Raw genomic sequence first — 23,171 nt, forward strand, 5'->3', positions numbered from 1 at the left:
CCAGCTCCCAGGCCAACAGTGCTAACTGGCAAAGAGGGTATGATCTTGCACCTCCTTGCTAAGTTAATGTCGTCTGTGAACAATATCGATAGTAGTGTTGTCTGTGAGCACTAAGGGGGCCCAGAGCCCACAGGTAGTGAATAACTTTTAAGGCATGAATCACTGCCAACATTCCTTTTACATTTATGTGCTTTGGTGTGTATTGAGGACCCTACAAGCCTTGTACTTGAACTCCCATGGATACTGCTCCCCACTCAAAATCTGAAGAGTCCATCTGGATTACTTGAACTGGGGTCGGAAGACAGAAAAGGAGACCTGGATTCAGAGACAGTTGATTCCTTCACTCCTCCAGTTTCTGTTTTTCTATTTTAAATATCCCACTACCTATACCTGAAATCCAGGTGATAAAGGTGCTGGGTCCCAACAATTCAAGTACCACTGAAGTTTTCTCGTGTAGTCTGGCTAGTGGTATGAGGATCAGTGATGTCATGAGGCCTAGAATTTTGAGGAACTCTCTTGTTTGCGCCATGAGTAGAAGAGAGAAATCCAACAAAATGTCTTGATAAGTCAGAGCTTGTGTTCTTGCAGGAATGCCATCCTTTTTACTGTGTCTGTTCAACATCCCAAGAAAACATTTCATTGAGAGGGTATGAGGAAGGACTTTGGAGGGTTCAATTTGATGCCCATATAGGAAAGGAGGGCTGTGACCTTGTGTAAGGACTCAAGCATCTGGATACAGAATCTGCAAAATCAAGTTGCCAAATAAGAAAATGTGGATGCCTAGGGCTCTGCAATAGGCAACCATTGGTGTAAGACACTTTGCAAACAAATGTAGAAAACTGATAATGTAAACCAAATATAGCAAATCTCAAACATTTCCTGAAAGTGTGAGCAACAGGAATATAACGATATGCGTCATTGACATCTATCATGAAACATTGGTCTGGAAGGAATGCTAGGACCAACTGTAAGGTGAGTATTTTGAATTCTGGAACTTTTATAAAGGTGTTTAGAAAGGACAAATCTAGGATGCGTCTCCAGGAGTGCTCCACTTTTGGTATCAAAAAAGATTTTTTTTAAGTAAAATCCTTTATCTTTGTGTACTGCAGGCACTGGTTCTATGTCCCCTGCTTCCGCGATATGATGAAGCAGAGGTGGGTGTTGGGGAAACCCCCTGTGTGAATTATTTTCAGAACACATGTCTGACACTATTTGTGGCCAAGCAGCAGGGCTGAGAGACAGCCTGAGGGAAGAAGGAAGAGAAGGAAGGGCAGGAGGGGGGACATGGTAGAGGTGCTCTGTGACTCAGCACAGTCATTCCTTTGCAGGGGGTTAATCCTTTTTCAGAAAGGAACCCTGTTTGGTTTTGAAAAAATATAATTTCGCTAGTTCCTTTTCGATCTCTGACATTTTTTTTGGCTCTGATTTTTGTTTACTTTGTCACTTTAAGGAAGACATCATGTTTGGTGAAAACTTGGGTACATGAAGCATCCTAGATAACCCACGCATTCATTTGCCTCCATCATCTCACTGTTTGACAATCTGTGTAACAAGAGGACCAAATAATAATTCAGAACTTCAAGGTGAATTCAAAATTTTGGATTTTAAATAATTACAGAAGCTCTGATTACATAACGAAGTGTACTGTACTCAGGGTTGCCAGATTTCTGACTGGCCAGGTAGGGACAAAAAAAGTCTTTCACAGCAAGTAATCCCAATCTACCTTGTTCGACTGGAAGGATCAACTTATACCACTTGATTCTTGCCCTCTTTCTCTCCCAGATAAAATCCTTCAGCTCTTTACAAATTCATATCCACAATTTCTCCCCTGGTTGATAAAAATATGCCTGACATGTAAAAAACTTAAACTAAATAATTTTAACAGCTTGCATCTTACTATCCATATCCATAAAACAGAGCTTCCAGTTTCTCAGTTTTTGTATTACTGTTTGTTTAGTCACCATCCACATATCCTTAGCTGCCACAACAGAATCCTTTTTAACCTACAGTCCAAAGTACTTCATTTTATCAAGTCCCCATAAATATGGGTATTGCTGAAACAATGTGTGTGTAGGCACATACTTTACAATTACTGCCTTTGTTTTATCTTCATTAATTTTGCATTCCTAAAAAAAACTGTATCAGAATGTTTCACATCACTGAAATGAGCTTTTCTGGTTTTATCAAATTGCAAAAAAAAAAATGTCATCTGCAAACAAAGAAAACTTTTTCTTGATTACCATACCAATTACATCCTTGAATTTCTGAGTCCCTTATTTTATTTTTTTTTGACAATTGTTCTAAATGTAATGGCAAAGGGAAAAAAGGACACCTCTGCATGGTTCCTCTGTTCAGACAGAATTTATCAGAAAGGAAATCCCTATCCACATTAATTTTTGCCTCCAATCCTTGATACAATAATAAGGCTAATTAGAAGGCTGTATCAGGGAGTGAAAATGCTTCCAGTGCCTTACTAATAACATCCCAGCTAACTCTGTTGAATACTTTCTCTGCATCAAGACACAGAAACAACAATGGTATTTTCTTACATTCTGCTCCCTTCTGGATCATTACTGTTTTATTAATGTTGTCCAATGTTTCCCTCCCCTGCAGAAAACTACATTGCTCCATATCTATCAATTTTGGCATCCCTTTTGCCACTCTTTTAGCCTGTACAGATATAAATACTTTTATAATCATGGTTTAGAATCAAAATGGGCCTATATGAAGTTAGAGCTGCTGGGTCTTTACCATTTTTAGGTATTACAGCCACAGCAACCTTATTCTAGGATGTTGGCGCTTCTCTTTAAAAATACTATTAAAACCTTCTAGATCTTTATCACTTTCTTCCCTCCTAGCTTCCAAACTTCCACAAGAATACCATGTATTCCTGGAGACATTCCTGTAGATTGGTTATACATCACCATTTTTACCTCATCGCCTCCTGTCCTAACCGTTAATAAATTAGTCTCATCTACCTCTAACTCTGGCATATTTAATTCTTCCATTAACATTTCTATTTGGCATATTTAATTCTTCCTTTAACATTTCTATTTGGCATATTTAATTCTTCCATTAACATTCCTATTTGTGCTTTTTCTTGACTTCCACATTTCTATGCTTTTTACAAATTTTCATAAAACTCTGGTTATTCTCCTTGTTATAGGCTCTCTAAGCTTGCAACAACCCTTTCTACCATCTGCTGCCTGAGAGCCATTGTCCTAAAAGCGTTTGTGCTCTGGTGTGATTATCAAAAAAACAGTTGCTTAACAGCAATCTTTCTGGAGTCTTGCATATTATCATGGTAGTCTCTCATTTTCTCTTTAGCACTCTGTAGTTGCACATATTGCTCTGTTACATCCCCACTATTCTGTAATACTTAACCTTTGTCAGTCACTCTAAATAAATTTTACTTCTTAACCATCTCTCTTTTATTATTTATACTCTATTTTTAAACTCCACTTTCATTTTAACCCTATCCCTAGCTATATTCTCTGAAGAAATTTATATCTTTCCTAATAACCCCTGAATAACTTCCACTACCCATTCCTTAAATCCTTCTCTGTTTAACAGATAGGTTGGGAAGCGCCATTGTCTCATTTTTTTTTTTATTTCATACCGTGCATTTTTATTTTAGCTATTGTTTGCGTGTGATCTGAAACGGTTATTGGACAAGTATCAAAGCCTCCAATTAAATCCACATACTACAGCCTCTGTCTAAACTAGCCCAGTTGTTGTACCTTAGGGAATAACATGTAAATTTTCTCCAAGCGTCTACTACTGAATTCAAATCTTCATTACCAAATATTTTCATAAATTTCTTCAAAGATCTACCCTCTTTTGTTATATTGTCCACTCTAGACCTCCAAGATACATCCTCACTGTTGCAAATTAAAATGTCCCCAAACAAAAAAAAAAAATCCTGCTTTTTTCCCACTTTCTGAAAGTTAAAGTTCAGTTACAGATTTGCTGTTCTGAACTGTTTAGAAGTTTCTAGAAAGCCAGTGCTTGCTTGGGCTAAAGGGAAGTCTCTGTGTTCACCAGTGGGAGTGGTTAACACTGAACAGCCTGCCTGTCCCTGGAGGAGTGGTTACTACCTAGAAGTTGTAGTTTTATTGGCCATTTTGGGCCAATTCTAAACTCATTGATCTGTCTCTCTAAAAACCAGGCTGCCTCGTGGTTTTGGTGTCTTTTCAGGCTTGCTAGTTGTTGCTGAAGCACCTACCAAGGGGAGAAAACGCTGAGAGAAGAAAAGGAGCCACTTTTGTGATTTTAAGTATTTTCTTCTGATGTTTTGTTAAGTTTTACTGCTTTGCCTCCTACTTTTTGGCATTTTCCAGCTTGCTAAAGTTTATATCTGTAACAGTAACAGTACTTGGAACACACATCTAGAGCCTGTTTACTGCATTTCCTGTGTTGCACTTAATTTAAAATCGTTTTTTTCTCTAAAAACTGCATTTTACCTGATTTTGGCCTAGCACTCAAGTGTGGGGTCATTTATTGCACTGCTGTGATTATTTTGCTGCTTGTGTATCTCTGCTACCTTTAAACTACAACAAAAAGAAAAAAAAAATCTTGCTTTTTTCCCCACTTTCTGAAAGTTAAGAAAGTTCAGTTACAGATTTGCTGTTCTGAACTGTTTGGAAGTTTCTAGAAGGCCAGTGCTTGCTTGGGCTAAAGGGAAGTCTCTGTGTTCACCAGTGGGAGTGGTTAACACTGAACAGCCTGCCTGTCCCTGGAGGAGTGGTTACTACCTAGAAGCTGTAATTTTATTGGCCATTTTGGGTCAATTCTAAACTCCTTGATCTCTCCTTCTTAAAACCCTACAACTCTCTTTTTGCGCACTGAGCAGCGTCGAGCAGCGCCGCCTAAACAGGTTTAAACTATTCCAGGCTCCACAAAGTCTGCTCTTCACTTTTTCCCTTGGAACTGTTCAAACTCTCAAAGTAATCACTCTATTCTCTTTCTAAAGCCCTGCACTTGCTCAGCTCTTATAAGGAAACACTAACCAACTAAAGCACTACACCCTCCTTGACTTCTCATAAGTATTAGACTCCCGATTGGTCCTTCCTGATCAAGGAAAAATCAGTTCCCTTCCCTAATATGATCAGTAAAAAAACAGTTCCCTATACTAATCTGGTATGTCCAAGGGTCAGTTTCAAGGTTACTCTCCAGTCCAGCTGGTGAATCTGGGAATTTTGAGGCAATGTTACAATTGCCTTATGTACACAGACAACCCTCTCCTCCTTCCAACAAACTCTAATACATGTGAGAGATGCAGTTACACAGCCAAACTGGAGGCAGAGTTCTCTCAACCCAAGACTGGCACAGTCAGTCAGTCAGGAGGAAAAGGTAACCACCCACACCACAAATCCAGTCTCACACAGACCTATTGCATCTGCATACCCAACACATAAACACACAAAAACATACTCAGAGGCTCTAAATAAAAATCTGCCTAAATAGCAAAGACCTCCTAAGCAGATATACAAGCAACAGCCACCCCTCAACAATACCCACGAATCACATATCTCACAAAATCAGTGTGCCTCACAGTCACAGCCCTTAAGGCCAAATAACACACCAAGTACACTTGTTATAGGGGACTCTATTGTCTGGCACACTGACATCCCGCTCACCAGACTGAACATGGAGAAGGTCACTGTAAGCTGCCTGTCGGGTGCTAGGATCCGTAACATAACGCAAGCACTCAGGTCACTCCAAAGCAAGTACAAGTATGACTCTGTCATTGTCCATGCTGGTGTGAACGACCCGAGACGTACCTCCCTGGACTACATGAAAAGAGACATAGAGGAGCTATCTGACCATATAGCCCAGGCTGGTATGACCCTGACCTTGAGTAGCATCTTGCCCTCACCAAGAATGATGCCACAGTATAAAGACAAAATGATCAGTTTCAACAACTGGCTAAAGTATTGGTGTCATTCAAAGGGGATCCAGTGTCTGTCAGCCTGGGATGACATGCTCGACAAGCCACATTGCTTCGCTAGGGACAGCTTGCACCTGTCACCCTTAGGCTTTCGTATACTGGCCAAGGCTCTTGCCACCCCCATAGTGCCTTTTTTAGGCAAGGCTCAAAGGACAAACCCACCTCCATAGACAACCCAAGGATAAAAAAAACTAAAGGTAATGCCACTCAATGCCAGAAGTCTAAACCTCAAGATGCACGCACTCAAGGCTCCCCTCAGTATGGAGAAAATCAATGTCTGTGCAGTAACAGAAACCTGGTTCAAGGCTCCTGAGAGCACCCCAGCACTACCAGGTTATAACTCATACCATCCGTTTCGGCCCCAAAACTCGGTCTGAAGCACAAAAGGAAAGGGGAGTATCTATATTCATCAAAGATACCTACACCTCCAGGTTAGTGGCACTGCACGAAGCATTGGAAACCATCCATGTGCAACTAACAGTGGGCAAAACTGCCTTTCAGTTTGTAGCCTGCTACAGAACACCCTCCCTATTACAGGAACCCCACTTGGCATTCCTGAGAACACTGGAGAATATGAAGGCCTCTCCAAACACTATGTTATTGGGGGACTTCAATTACCCAAGCATTGACTGGGAAAACTACTCAAGTCCAAACACCCTCGCCCAACGGTTCCTTGAATTTATAAACTCTAACGCAATGGAACAACTGGTCACCACTCCCACAAAAGGGAACAACATATTGGACCTGGTCATCACCAACATGGGGACTCTATGTTCCACACCAGAGGTAAACCCTTCATTGGTAAGATCAGACCATAAACAAATTTCCCTGGACATCCATATCCCATCCCCACCCCCAGCCAAGGAAATCACTGTAAAGAATTTCTCAAAAGCCAACTTTGCACTTCTCAAGACTGAGGTGGAATCCTTCAAAGCCCCTGGGCCAGAGGATAATACTGCCCAATTCGCAGAATCCTTTACAAATGCATTCTATGAGCACCTGCAGGAATGCATGGATCATGTTATCCCAAATAAAACCAAGACTCACTCCTCCAAAAACAGGAGACCAGTCTGGTGGACCCCGGCCATAAGTAAGCTATACAACAGAAGGAGGAAGCTACTACATGACAGAGCAAAATCCCAAAAAGGGAAGGCATCTCTGATCAGTATTAGCAAGAAACTTCGATCCCTCATAAAATCATCAAAGGCCAGTTTCGAAAGAAAAAATTGCCCTAGACACTAAAGATAATCACTAGGCCTTCTTTAGTTATGTCAGGAACATGGGCGGAAACTCCCAGACATGCTCTGAATTGTTGCATAATGGTACAAAATATACCGAACCTACAGACATAACCAACATCCTGGCAGAAAGATTCAGCGCAAATTTCTCCCCCCTTCCCCCCCCCAAAGGAGCAAATTCCTATCCCAACTGAATGTAACCTCCCTGACATCACAGATGCACAGGTGAAAGCTGCCCTCTCCAAAGCAAAAAACACAGCATCTATGGGACCAGACCGTGTCCCAGGCTGTGTCTTACATGAGCTCCAAGAAGAACTGAACCCTCACATTAAGTCGCTGTTCAAACTTAGCCTTACTACAGGATATGTACCCAAAGAATGGCGTACAGCTACAGTGGTCCCACTCCACAAAGGTGGTGCCACAACGGACCCTGGAAACTATCGCCCCATAAGCCTGACTAGTCTGGTCTGTAAAGCTATGGAGCATATTAACATGGAACTCAAACAAAGACATTGGGAGCCTCCAGACACTGGACCATACCCAATTCGGCTTTGTTAAGGGCAGATCTTGCCTCTTAAACCTAGTTGATTTCTTTGAAACAGTTACCAAAGCCATAGATGAGGGCAAGATAGTCCACACAGCCTACCCGGACCTCGCAAAAGCCTTCAACACAATACCCCACTCGGGCATCATAAATAAGCTTACCAGCTTAAATATCAACCCCTATATCACAAGATGGGTTGCAAACTGGCTCAGAGATAGAACCCACATGGTCAGAATCACAGGTGCCATGTCCGAATCCAAACCAGTTACAAGTGGCATCCCACAGGGCTCAGTTCTGGGACCTCTCTTGTTCGGTATATACTTCTCTGAGGTTCAGGCTAACACGGGGAGATTACGGCTGACAAAGTCCGCAGATGACTGCAAACTGGGGGCCATAATCGAATCTCCAGCTGACACAAGCATCCTCCAAAAGGGTCTCACCGAGACGGATGGTTGGTGCCAGAGCCACGGCCTCAAGCCAAATGCTAAAAAGTGCATAGTCATCCCCTTTGGGAAAAACAAGGTACCCACAAATTACCACATAGGTGGTAATCCATTAAGTACAGAAGAAGTAATTAGAGATTTGGGGACCAACGTAGATAGTAATCTCTCCTTTGATAATCACGTTGCCAAAGTGGTAAGAAAGACCTTCTATATAGCCCACCTTATCATGAAAGGGCTCGCATCTAGATCAAGAGAGGTCATTGTGCCCCTCTACTCGTCACTAATCAGGCCCATAATTGAATACAATGCCCCTTTTGGGATGTACCTTACCCGACACCTGCAGCAACTGGTGAGACCCCAAAAGTACCTCACCAAGAGGATCATGGGCTACAAACAGATGTCCTATGCAGCTCGACTAAAGAAACTCCAGCTCTACTCAGTTGCTTACTGCCTACTCAGAGGCGATCTATGCCTGACGTACAAGCCATGTCAAACCCAGAATTAATGGACATGCTCCACCTCAAAAAAAATCCAAGTCCCTTAGAGCTACACGCTCCAGGGACCTAAACCTTAGCACAAAAATAAATAGGACATGCTGGAGGGACGAATTCATTTCCCAGAGGCTCCCCTCACTCTGGAATAGAATCCCAAGTCATGTTAGACATAGCCCCTTGCTGACCCTCTTCAAGAGAAATTTGGACGCGTGGATGGGAAATCGCAAATTCACCCCTGGGATCTCTCCTGTGTCCCTGCTAGACAGAGGCACAGTAAACTAATCTTAAAAGGGTACCTTCTGTGACCTACTTTACAGAGGCACAGTAGGCTAATCTAATAGGGAGGCGGAAGCCAAATACACTCTGGCTAGGCTTATAAATGCCCTAGGGCAGATAGCTTAGTTTCTACCTATGAACCTATGTACAAGTAACATTCCCTGCTAAAAGCAGACTTCTCCCAGAATTTTCTTAAACCCCATTGCAGCAGTTGTAGGTGGAAAATAAATATATCCCAGCATAACCCTACTCCCCTTGCCAGTAGCCTCTTTCTACTACAAATCTACAATCATTATCTTTTTTCCCCCTCTTCTGTCACTATTGGAGCTCCTCTAGCTATTAATATAAGCATGTCTTCTTTGTCCCACATATTTGGCTGAATAACTATTCTGAAATGATTCCTTTAACAAATTCACATGCCCAGTTCTTTCCAAATGTGTCTCGAGGAGTATAGCTAGTTGCACTCTGCATTTCTTACTATAGTTCAGTACTCTTTCTTTTTATATATATATATATATATACATACACACACACACACACACACACACACACACACACACACACACACACACACACACACACACACACACACACACACACAATATCTATACCTGTGAGACCATTCATGTTCAAAGATAGTACAGAGAGTGGTGCCATTACGATTTTACGATAGGAAGTTATTACTCCCACCAGCTTTTTTTAAATGTCGAGGTTCTGCTTTTGTGCTATATGCATACACTAATGTTTGGCAGGATGATTTTTTTATGCAGCTGTTTCTTCTCATATCCATTTGAAACTATGTCACATCTTACAAGACTTTTTGTTTTAATAAAAACTCTCAAGTAAAAAACAAACACACCCCAGAGCACCCCCATAACCTATTAACATAAAACAAAACAAAATATGTACATCTTCAAATAATGAAGTTTAACACTCCTAATAGGAACAACTGTCCCAAACTGATAGTTACACTCCCAGGCTTTAATTAAGCTACACTGAAAATTTTCCAAGTTAAGACGCATAGTACAGCCTGTATTTCTATTTACACTAAGCACGGTCTGTTTTTATCTTATCTTCATTTCTCTCACAGATGTAGACAATACACTGGATACTTTCAGAAAACATTATATTTTAGCCATTAAAAACAAAGTATTCTGTTTTACTGTACTCTTATCAGTTGCCTTCAACTACAACCTGCTCATGTTGCACTGTGAGCATTTATTTGCTAAAGGAAAACTTTTCATTGCTTTCAGTGTTTTTTTACTTACTTGCTTCTACTTAACACTTGTTAGATCAAGCCAAAGGCCTTAATCCAGTCATTCTCCTGTTCAAAAGAAAGAAAGAAAAAGCATATCGATTTTATTTATATCATGCTCTGTATACTTTTACAACCTGTCCCTCGCTTCAACAACCTAGGATTGCAGCCTATTACCTCAAACAGCTTTTCTACAGGCTTTCTTTTCATTTTACACTGCAGTGCCTACAGTTCTTAGAACTGAGCAAGAATAAAGAAAGAAAAAAGGAAAAAATGCACTTGTTTACTTTTGTACTCCTACAATACAGAAAAGTAACTGAAAATGCTTTACTATATAACATGCAGTATATTCAGTTTTTTTCTAAAAATACTGCTAACAACAAAAATTGTTTTACTTAAGTTACTTTTTTCATTCCTTGCCCCTTCTCCTTAACATTCTACCAAACATTAATGACAGGAAGTAGGGCACGTGCTTTGGAGTCCCCTACAAGTTTAACAAAGTCAAAAATGTCCAATATATTTACAGGTTTTCTTGTTTCACCATATTTCACAAACGTGACTGATGCTTTGTAATCCCCCACATTTGTTTATTAATTTCCGAGTTGCTGGTTTTCTTCCTGTGGATTTCCATCTCATAGCTACAGTCTCTGGTACATTTACTTCAAAGAAAATGTAAAGTAAGATGAACAAACCAAGAAACCACAAAATGGCTTCAGGAAGGACTCAGCCACGGCAATAAATAAAGTTTATTTTATTGTAATTGGATTACAATAAAATCAACATATTTTATTTCCGTGGCAGAGTCCTTCTTGAAGCCGCTGTGTGGTTTCTTGGTCTGGTTCATTTACAATGTACTCTTGGTTATTCTAGTCAATTTCTGTGCTTTTCTCTGTCTCAAGCATTTTCCTTTGGAACACTGGAAAAGGTTGCACTGGCATAGTCTCTCCAGGAGCTTTATTAACACAATAAGAAGCAGAGTGCCTCCCTGTTTGATAGCTCACTTTTTGTCGAACAGACTTTTGTATTTTCTCCTTAGCATGTTCTGCAACAAAAAATTACTTTAACCTTCCAGGAGTGGCCCTCATGGAAGGATGTTCCGGAGCACCGCACAGCCAAAGGATGCTCTGTTCCTAGACACAATACCCAGCTTGTAATGTGAAATAAAGGTATGATATGAGGACCAAGTGGCTGCTGAATAGATATCGTCCAGAGACACCCTAGACCAGAAGGCAGCTGACGTTGCCATAGATCAAGTAGAATGTGCCTTCACTTGTCCCGGCAAAGACATGCCTTTCACAGCATAGGCTCAAACAATGCATTGGGAAATTCAGCGAGCAATAGTTACCTTGGAAACTGGCTTGCCTAAGAAGGGTTTAACATAAGACACGAACAGCTGATCCGATTTACGAAAAAGTTTCGTCCTGTGCAAGTAAAATCTCAACTGCCTATGAACATCAAGCAGATACAGCTTGTATTCCCCTTTGTTTTGGAAGTTAAGGAAAAAACTGGTAAATTGATAGCCTGATTAATATTTGCTTCCGAGGCTACCTTAGGAAGGAAAGATGTATTAGTGCACAGCGACATTCTGTCTTTGTGAAAGATCATGTAAGGCATTTTGATAGAGAGCCTGAAGCTTTGACACTCTTCTGGCTGAAGTAATAGCTACTAAGAAGGCAGTTTACCAGGTTAAAAAACTGCAAATCAACTGAAGCTGCAGGTTCAAAGGGTGCAGAGACTAATGCCTGTAACACTAAGGTAAGATCCCACGGAGGCATAGGGTCCTTAACCGGGGGTCTAAGAAGAAAGACACCTTTAAGGAAAGTCTTACAAAGTTTGGAAGAAGCCAAGGAAGACATATTCACCCCCACATGGAAATTAGAAATAGCTGCCGGTTGGACTAACTGTAGAGGAACTGGCACCCTGATGAAAAATACTCATCAGAAAATCTAAGACTGCTGAAAGAGGTGCAGTGAAGGGACCCAAGGCCTGCTGAGTGGCCCATATGGAGAAACGTTTCCATTTACTACGATACACCTTTCTGGTAGAAGATTTGTGAGCCACTACCAAAATGGACTTAACAGGGGATGACAATCTGGGAGTCCTAATAATCATAAGACCTGGAGAAACCAAGCCGTGAGCTTCAGACTGTCCAGATCTGGGTGAGGGATCCCTGAGGGATGAGAAAGAAAATCTGGAACTAGATCCAATGTCCATGGAGGAACTACCAGATGAGACCACAGTAAGGGAAACCAAACCTGGAGAGGCCAGAATGAGGCGATAAGGATCACAGTGCTCCCCAGCCTTCGAGCTTTCTGAAGAAACTCTGACATGAGAGGAAATGGAGGCTAAGCATAAAGGAGACCGGAAAGCCAAGCATGAACCAGTGTGTCTCTGGGGGCCTCCCCTGCGGAGGGTTCAGAGCGAAAAACTTGCTGATTTCATGTTGGAAGGAGATGCGAAGAGATCACAGCAAGGATGACACCCCCACCTTAGAAAGATCTGTTACGCTACTGAAGGACTTAGAGACCACTCATAAGGCATCAGGACAGATCAACATTCTAGCGGACAGGCTTAGCAGGACTGTCCCGGAATGCGTGTTGCTACTAGAAAGAGGCCTATAGAGATTGCCCATCCCCACACACTCATTGCTTTTTGACAGAGGGGATAAGATCTGGTTCCACCTTGTTTGTTGATGTACCAGACCACTGACATATTGTTTGTTTGAATAGCAATCGTCTCTAGAGGAAGATGAGCATGAAAGGCCTACAATGCCAGAAAGACCACTGTCATCTCTAGTACGTTGATATACAAACTAGTCTCAAAGGGGGACCGCGTGCCTTGGACTGTCCTTCCCGAGCAGTGCCCACCCCCCCAGCTGGGAGGTGTCCATGGTCATTTTGATTTTGGGAAAGGCAGGGTGAAAGGAGCTTCCCTTGATGAGATCCGGGGATTGAATCCACCACCAAAGGGAGTCCTTGCATACTGTTGAGATTGTCACAGGAAAGAGCAGAGGAAGATCTAACAGGGACCACTGGACTGCAAGCGTCCACTAAAGAACTCTTATATGAAGACGAGCCATTAGCACGAGGTTGAGCGTGGCCACCATGAAGCCCAACGCTCTTAGGACTGCTTCGGCTGTCGGTACTTGTGCATGAAGAATGTGCAACACATGTAATCTTAGACTGCGTATCCTGTCTGAAGTGAGGAATACCCTTGTTTGAATAGTGTCCAGCTGAGCCCCGATAAAGTCCAGAATCTGGACAGGGGCCAGTGAAGATTTGTTCAGACTGATGGTAATGCCCAGTTTGTTCGCTAGTCGAATTAAGTAATCCATGCTTGGCAGAGTAGATGCTCTGAAGGGGGAGCAAACAGCCAATCATCTAGTCAAGGAAAGACCTGAATACCCTGAAGCCTCAGGTGAGCCTCTACAACTGCCAACAACTTGGCAAACACCCTGCGGCTGTGGTGATACCTAAGAGAAGGGCTCCGAACAGATAATGGATTGGCTCTCATCCGGAAGAGAAGAAACCTCCAGGAGTGCCATTCCATCTTGATGAGACAGTACGCATCCTGGAGTACACATCCTGGAGATCGATCAAGCACATCCAGTCTTTGAGCTACAGAAAGGGCAGGACAGACTGAAGAGTGGCCATCCAGAACTTTCTTTTGGCTACTGACAGGTTTAATGTGGACGGATCCAAAATTGGTCTGAGGTACTAAAAAGAACCTGGAATAAACGCTGGATCCAGACTGGTCTAGTGGGGGACTGGTTGGAGGACTTATTTCTAGAGCCGATTCCTCCTGTTGCGCAGGTGGGACTTCTGAGAAGAGCTTCTTCGGATGGGGAGGTACCTTGAATGGAGCGAAACATCCTCTGGATATGATTCGCAACACCCAACGATCAGTTGTAATGGACCCCTATGCTTTTGGGTGTATCGACGGACGACCCTCGACTGCCTCCAGAGATGAGTAGATGGGCAACTCTTCAGGGCTGCTGCCCAGGTTTCTCAGAGAAGGATTCTCGAGACCCGAAATTCCTAGGACCCCCTCTGCCTCTAGGGCGGTGTCGGTTGTAACCCCCCATGCCTCTGGGGGAAGGAGAATCCTGAGCATCCCGGGAAAATGCCTGAAACTGCCGGAATCACATCCTCTTCATTCCTCGCAGATTCCTGGAAAAGGATCTTTGAGGAGGATGAGAAGTGGATCCCAATGGCAGGCAGTGTCCTCCCGTCCATCTTGCTCTGGACCAGTGTCTCACCAATTTCCAGAAAAAGGAAGAACCATCATAAGGGGCACTAGTGAAAGACGTCTTGAAGGGCTCTGAAAATTGACACAACCGGAGCCAGGTGTGACATCTGATGGCAACGCCTGTCCTGACCGCCCTTGCAGCTCCCTCTGTGGCATGAGACAGCAGTTGCATGGACGTTATGGCAACCACTTTGAGAGTGGCCATTCGAGTGGAGAACATCTTCTTGTCCTCCGCCAACACGGACTCTGGGTTCGACTCCGTGACTTCTTCACAACATCTCTCTGAAGTTGAATGACGTGTGCCATACAGTTCAGCGCCCTCACTGAGAAGGTCGCTGAAGCATATATTCACATCTCAAAATGGTCCCTCGCCCTCGATTCTCGATCAGGGGGATGAACCATGGAGCTCTCCTGCACAAGCTCTTCCTTGGTGGCGGCCGCCACCATCATTGCATCTACGGGGGACCCCTTGTTCCAATATGTCCTATCTGATGGGGGGCTCAAAACTTTGTTGGAGTGCTTGAGAATGGGCTGTATGATGTCCGGCTCCTTCCATGCCTTAGTAGATGGGCCCGAGCCGAATGCCTCCAGGAACACAGACTCATGAGGTCGGTTTTGGGGCAGACCACCCCCCCCCGGCAGAGGAGCTCCATGTAGTCTTCAAATGAGACATCCTGGGGGGGTGGGGTGGCCGTGGGGAACCATCCCCTTCCTCCAAGTCTGTGTCTTCAGTGAGGGACTCTGGTGGAGAGTCCAAGTGCCTCCTCTTACACGTTCATTTGTGAGGCATCTCCTCAGGGGGACTCTCTGGGGAGGACTCACAAACCTCTTGCTGTTCTGTTGCCGGAACTTCCTGGGGCATTGCAACCACAGGCTGTCCCTGAGACGGCAAGATGGTCGGAACTGCACTTAGAGCCATGGGGGTCTGGATGGAGTCAGAAGATGAGATAGTTGGAAGTCTTGAGACAGCGAGAACCCTCTCCACCACATCAAATGCGGAGGGAGAACGAACCTCCTGGGAAGTACTGACAGGGGCTGTTCCCCCCTGACCCGACAGGGAAGTCTGAGCAAAGCCTCCGGGAGCCGAGATGCCGAATGGGATGCTCCACTCCAAAGTGCTCGAAGCAGAGAACATGTCCTCGGATCCAACCCCGAGGCTACAGTTCCGAGAGGTCAGATCTAACAAGTTCAAGGCGACAGCCGGTGTCGACCCAGAGGGTTTTCTGATACAAAAGCTCCAAAACGAGCGGTTGGATCAGAGGAGTTCTTGGTCGAAAAAAGTTTACAAGGAGCCCCCCTCCAGAGGGAGAGGGCACCAGCAAGACCCCCATCTGGATATGTGTGCAGATAAACCACCACATCAACTTGTCCATCTTTGCTTCACTGAGGCTCTGGGTGGAGCGGGATGACGCCACCGAAACTGGTGGGAGGGGGGGCTTAGCAGGAGACCGGCTACAGGTTTCCTCGGGCTTGGGGGAAAATGTAGGTGAACATAGCCGATGAGTCCCAGGCCTAGTAGGAGGCCTCACTTTGGGACAAGTGGTCGGGGGACCGCTTGCGAGACCGGGCTTTTCTGGACTTGTCCCATTCCCCGGACCTCTTGGCAGGAGTACGAGTCCCAGAGGTCAGGGAAGAGGAAGAAAATGTAGCAGCCGCTGCTCCCCCCATGGGGGAAGAAAGAACCGTCATCCCTAAAGAGGGAAGCAGACCTTTAAGGATAAGCTTGTCCCGCCTGTCCTCAAGTGCTCTGGGGATGAACCCAGCGCAAATATGACAGGGGGACTTGAGGGGGACTTGAGCTGGTCTGCATCCAGGCATACCACGCACAGAGTGTGGCCATCCACTGGAAAGAGCTTATGAGCACACTGTGCACTTTCTGAAGCCTGCTTTAGGGGCTTCTACCATCCCTGTACCAGGCCCAGACACACACACACAGACACACAGACACACACACACACACACAGACACACACACAGACACACACACACACACACACAGACACACACACACACACACACACACACACACACACACACACACACACACACACACACACACACACACACACACACACACAGACACACACAGACACACACAGACACACACAGACACACACAGACACACACAGACACACACAGACACACACAGACACACACAGACACACACAGACACACACAGACACACACAGACACACACAGACACACTATATAGAGAACGGTAAAGTAAAAGAAAAGGAAAGCTTTCTTTTTTTTTGTCCGACGCAGGGAGGAAAGGAAAGATATAAAGTAGAAAATAGGATATAAATATAAAAGTTCTCACATGCTTACGCGACCCACGAAACTGGAGCTTGGAACCACACTTGTACCAATGCTGGCAGCAAATGAGATCTGAAGGGAGACAGGGGGGGTTATGGGTAAGGGGAGGGGCTTGGAGCTCAGATCCATAGCTGGAAAATGTGTCCGTGTTGGATCCGATGTGGATCTGAAACCCACAGGTTGAAGACCAAATGAAGTAAACTACTTCAGATAAAATATTTAAATATACATAGCTTTTAATAAATATAAAAATAGAAAGAGACTAAACAATCTCATAATAAAATGACAGGAAGGAGGCCTGCAAATGGAGCTTATCTGAGCAGTAAACCAGAAAAAATCAGTACTGGGACCTGTGAAGAGTGAACGGACTTTCCTCTTTGGATGGCAGAAAGACTGAACACACACTTCCTATGAGAAGCTGAAGGGCTCCCTCTCAGAATATGCTCAGCCAATCATCTGTCACAGAGAGAGAATGGGAGGAGTGTTGACTCTTTTGAAAGCTTGGAAGTCCTAGGTTACCTTAGCAGATGATCCAAAACCAAATGTCACTGAGACAGCAGGAGTGATGAACATTTACAAATACAATGCAAACATACAACTGATACACCCAATATACACACCTTCCAAGTTAAACAATGCTGTTAGCATAGACCCAAACCCACAGCCATCAACACTTGCATTCCAAAACAGCAAAGATTACCACAACAAACTACATGGACAAAGTAATGGGGTATGTAGTCCAAAAATAAGCAATCAGATGTCTGAAACCTCACTCACAGGTTATAAATGAAGGAAACAAGTATATTGACACAGAAGTCCTCATATCCCAAAAGATCACTCATACACATTTCCTACGTCTAATGCTGTAATTAATACAATCAGACAGATAATTCAACTGAAAAATTATGAAAACAGGAACAGAGGTGGGGGGCTTGAACCCACAGGCAGCAACACAATGTTGGAGCACAGCCTTAACATCCTGACCCACTTGTCCAAGTATATGACAGGGTGCATGCACAAACACAAACTGATAACATGCAAAACTCATACTGCTACCTTTGGCCTATGACAATTATCACAGAACTGGCAGTGAAATATGAAAGGTATACTTTTTGAAAATAAATTACATCGCTATTAATATTAAAAGCTATACATTCTAAATAAAGTAACTCGCCTGGGAGCTCTCTTACACACTTCAGTCTCCTCTTTTGGAGCTGCCAATTCACTTCAATATCTTCAGGGACTGTAGAGATAAGAGCATTTTCTAATATCTATGGATAGCACATACTGGCAGGTTATATGTACAGTTAAGATCAGCTTTACTTAGAGTATATAGGTGTTGACCACTTGTTAACTCCATCCTCCCGTCAGTGTAGGGGTCAAGATTGTTATGCCTTATATCACTATAAAGGTGATGGCACTATTCTCCCATGCATGGGATGACAGTGGCCATTCGGGCAGGTGGCACAGGTGACAGTCTGACCAAACTATTCTAATCTTCAGCCTTATACTGAGGCCCTTGATAGCCCTCTTGCAGGAGCCCCTAGCTGTAATCCTGACAAAGAACATAAGAGTAGAGAAAGATTTTTGACTCCTCCACACACCAACTCTGTTCTCTAAAAGGATCACTACTTTAACCTTCTCCAGCCATGATCTCTCATTTTGGGGAATCTCATTGAAAAACAGCAGATAATTGGCACCCAAAGCAGAGAGCTGCTTTTTAGAGACTACAACAGATTTTCTGAAGTTCAAGATGAAATTCTCTCGAATGGAGATCAGTTTTTTGGGGGGGATTTTGTTATTAAGAAACAGAATGATAAAATGTCTACTAGCACTTTTAGGAAGGAAGTTCAAGCAAACAGGTACCTCCTTCGCCAAAGTATGCACCCTAAACATGTGTTTAGGGGCATAGTGAAACGTCAATTCCTTACGGTTAGCAGACTTACCCCAAATGTACTGTTATGTAATGAGCAAATGAGTGTACTTAGACACGAGTTTGAAGCAAGGGAATATGATAAGGCTCTTCTGAATGAGATGTTGACTTATGTTAACACAGAAAGGGAAGATAAAAGCTAGACCCTATTTTGCTCCAAGTCATACACAAAATGAAGTGAATGCTAGTGTCAGACACATTACACGATATAGTGTTAATATGAATTAGGTTATTAATATAAACAATTGGAGTAGATTGATGGCTGTGCCAGAGCTGAATACATTTATTGCCAAGACTCCCAACTTTTGCTTATAAAAAAATGTCAAAATTTAAAACAAAGGATATATGTTCTACAGAAATGAATGTAAATAATTTTGAGTCTGCGGCAACCAGAAGGAAAAACACTTAATTGTGTTACAACTGTATTTTTTTTAAGTATATACAATCGGCTTCTGTCTTTGAATATCCTAGAACCAAGATGTCTTTTGAATTTAAATGCTTTACTACATGCAACACTGAGCATTTATTCTATTTGGCTGTATGCATTGCTTGTAAAATGTGGGCAAGTGTAATAGGAGGTTTAAAGATAATTTAACGGACATTAGAAGATGTGTGATGAGTAATTCTCTAGCTAAACATGTTAAAGAGAATGGTTCTGGGTATAATTTTAGACTTAGGGTGATAGAAAGGATCTTCCAGAAAGTAAGAGGGAGTGATATTTTAAATGCTAATAGTGTACAGATGGATTTTAAGGCTGCAAGCCGACAGACAGCCTGGGTTAAATACATCCATAAGTTTGAAACCTATTTTAAAAAGCTGACAAATTAAACTGAAATTAATACATTTCTATTTTATTTAGGAATAAATTGAGGTTGTTTTAATTTTATATGCATGATGTCATCTTTACAATTTTATATGTATAATTTTACAAGTATGGCTTTGTCTTTTTAACTGTTCTCCATGGTAATAAGGAAATCTTTTTATTGGTTGTTGGGGTCATGTGCGATATATTTAATTCTAGTTTCAAATTTGTGACTATATGCACTGATGAAGGGTTATTCCCAAAAGCTTTGCTGTATTCTTATTAAAAGTGGAGACATAGTTTTGGTGTTGAGATCAGTTTCTTTTGTTTTTGGATTTTAACTTCAAAAACTGAAGGAACAATAAAATGACATTAAAAAAATAAACAAATTAAAAAAAAAAAAAAAACTGTCACACAGTTGAGCAGCCCAGATATTTTCACTAGCATGGCTATTAGAAATCTGGTGTGTGTGTGTGTGTGTGTGTGTGTGTGTGTGTGTGTGTGTGTGTGTGTGTGTGTGTGTGTGTGTGTGTGTGTAGGGAGGGGTGTGTGTGCAGGAATTACATAACTGTGAGGACCCTTCATCCCCTGCAATACAAGCTCATACACTTCTCAAATATTTCAGTACAGTGGCACTTGTTTAGTAGGATGTCCAGGCACCTCAAAAGAAAGGGACACATCACAAATGATGCTAGAAGAAAAGTCTTTGCCCAAATTATATTCAGTTTCACCCCCTACAAATTCTATTACCTGCAATAAAGAACATGCAGTCACACAGTGTTCATCTCTGGACATACACAGAACAAACAGCAGTTTGGGATCCTGAAGTGTGCAACAACACTTGTGAAAGGACTGCCCTAGTAATGGCAAGGAGAAAGAACAGGTAGAAGTGGACCTTTGCCCCTATTAAATAATACAATGAAAATTAGGAAAAACAACAAAGCAGGATCACTGTTACCGAAGAAACTTCTCATCTCTGTACTTCTGCAAGAAAGAACTTACAACTATGTGGAGTATCATTAAGCAAACCTCGGTAAAACTGGGCCTAAAATAAGGCAGCAGAACTGATGAAAATATGATGTGTGAATAGAAACTTGCAGTTAGTGATAGTTTTAAAGTATGGTTCTAGTGCAGTAGACAACCCCAAGGAAGATGCCAATATTCCCAAACTCTAAGACAGATACAAGGTAGTTTTAGATGCCATAAAAGCCTATGGAGCAAGAATCAGAAACAGACCAATCAGGAGCAGTAAGGTTGAAGTAAAAAGGGTCCTTTAAAGCAATCGCAAAAAAACAGCAATTTAGAGACACATTACATACCATGAGGAAAGAATGCCTTATCAGCTGATCTGCATGTCTCTGAATCACTTGGTGATAATCACAACAAGCACTTTGCTGTGGTAATCACCATCAGCAGCCCATGCATCATGTTGGCACTAGCACCCCTCCAGTTCACTCCCCAAACACATGCACACATTCATCCACACATGGACACATCCCTACACTCTTCCACTGCCCATGACTGAACAAAATAGCCACAATTTTGTGTCTTACAATCACCATGTCATTATCAATAACAACTGCAGTCAGTCAATAAAGCCAGACATTACAGTTTCACAGTTATTCTCACTAATTTGTAGAACCTTGCTGCAAAATCTGCTGTTCTACTAATTTTTAACGGAATTTAGAGTGATACTGCAAATGCATCCCTGCTGTCTAGTGCCCCATCCCCACCCCCATATCATGGCTAGTGTCGATTAGTCTTGGAGGAATTAAGAAGTATGGAAGCCCTCACATCCTCATATATACACTCAAACACACATATCTACTGATTGTTTAGAGCGATGATACAAACTCGGAATTGCCTAGACATAGTAAGGCCTTGCTGAGTTTAATTATGATGGCTGCCAAAAAAGCAATTACTAGAAAATAATCAAAATGTAAACCAACTTTACTAGATGTAGTGAAGATAGTATCAGAGTTAAAACAAATGGAAATGGGATCATTAGAAAAGGATAGGAGCAAATTACATAGGAAAAAAAAAGGGAACTGTGGGATCAATGCATGCAGAGGAGGAACGAGATTTAAAAAAAAAGATAGGATCTGAATGAGCTATCTAATGGTTGACTAACAATGACTGGATATGTTAAAAGTGATTTATAATGTTTGCAGCTACAGCTCTGTCGCATGGTTTGGAATGTATAATGTTTGCAACTGAGATTGTGTCTCTATAGTTAATTGCCATTTATACACATGTAACATGGCCTATGTCATACATGATAATTTAATAAAGATGTTTCTTCTTTAGGGGAAACAAAAAAAAACAATACCTATCCCCTAAATAACCTCCTCCACACATACACAGTGTGACCATCCAGGCAGAGAGAGGGGGGGGGGGCACACACACACTCACTTAACACTAATATACCTTTGCAAAAACTCAAACACATACACACCCCCACCACCTTTACCCGTCTTCTGAACTCCATAGCACTTAACTCTACTGAAATCTCTCCCTTTGAAAATTATGACTGAATGCGAACCTTTGGCCATGTTAATTTACACAGCTAATGGTGGTTATTTACACAGCTGAACAGTTCTACGAATCACTTGGCTGCATAAATCACTTGGAGCAGTTATTTTCGGGAGACAGCACATTACTCATTATCATATGCTGCTCCCCTGGAATGCCTCATTTACATCAGCCAGAAACATAGCCCATCATGGTACTACACTACATTGTTTAAAAACAATGTGGTAAGTGCTGTCTCCGGATCAAAAAATGCTTGCCACTGATGGTAATGTTTCTGAAACTTAGGCATGGTGTAATTTAAGTTGACAATTTAAAAAAAAATCGTAATAAGCATTATGAAGGAGTCACCAGCTGCTGCAAAACTTAATACCATAACACACTAAAACAAAACAGGACATGCATGATAATAAAAACTAGAAAAATTATAGAATTTCTTGTAAAACAAATTTTACAACAGTAGTAAAGCTGCATATTCAAACTTCTCTCAGTGCTGGGCTTCAATAATATTATTTACTGCTGACTTCTAAGAAATCACTATGACTAGAAGTGGAAGTTTAAAAAAGATGGCACTTACTTTGGTGGAATGTTTTCAGGTCTACTTGACCAATCTGAAACCCACTCAGCACTCTTCTTCAAGCTTTCAAAGTCCCTGTCTCGTTCCAAAATATCCTCTTCAGACTTGCAAAAAAAAAAAAAAGCAAATAGGTTGCAATTAACATTCTGAAACTAATACCATATAATAAAATATTTATTGTTACAGAGACAATAATGTAATCTTGAATCTTTGAAGGTACTATTGGTGATAGAACCAAGTATGTCACTTTATAAAAATGAAAAAGACATATCAATTAAAATGTGTTCAGTATGAAACAACCAACTGAAAATGCTGACAAAAGAAGGCCAGTGGCTTGTATGATGGATGCTATCTACTGATCCAATTCAAGCTCATCCTTTCAGCTGGATTTCTACCTAGGTAACATGCAGTGAATTTACATGGCTACGTTCCTCGTCACTTACAGTTAAAGTGACCTTCAGTGACGCAGGCTGAAATTATGGTTAATGCAAAAAAGTAAGCAGATAGGATATGAAAGAATATTTATTAGTAATAAAGAAGAAACGTGGACTGCTAGGATTTTACCTC

At 42.2% G+C, this 23,171-nt stretch overlaps 1 protein-coding gene across 1 annotated transcript in view; it reads right to left on the reverse strand.

Moving 5' to 3' along the window:
• The window catches only part of BNIP3L (BCL2 interacting protein 3 like), a 648,530-nt gene that overhangs the window by 290,660 nt on the left and 334,699 nt on the right, over positions 1 to 23,171 (reverse strand). Inside the window, exon 4 of the mRNA XM_044083137.1 lies at positions 22,605 to 22,708. Within this exon, the coding sequence (XP_043939072.1) occupies positions 22,605 to 22,708 (104 nt within the window). The remainder of the gene's footprint in view (positions 1 to 22,604; positions 22,709 to 23,171) is intronic.

Source organism: Protopterus annectens, chromosome 9.part0, assembly GCF_019279795.1.
Source record: "Protopterus annectens isolate FY-2018-M chromosome 9.part0, PAN1.0, whole genome shotgun sequence".
Classification (NCBI taxonomy): domain Eukaryota; kingdom Metazoa; phylum Chordata; order Ceratodontiformes; family Protopteridae; genus Protopterus; species Protopterus annectens.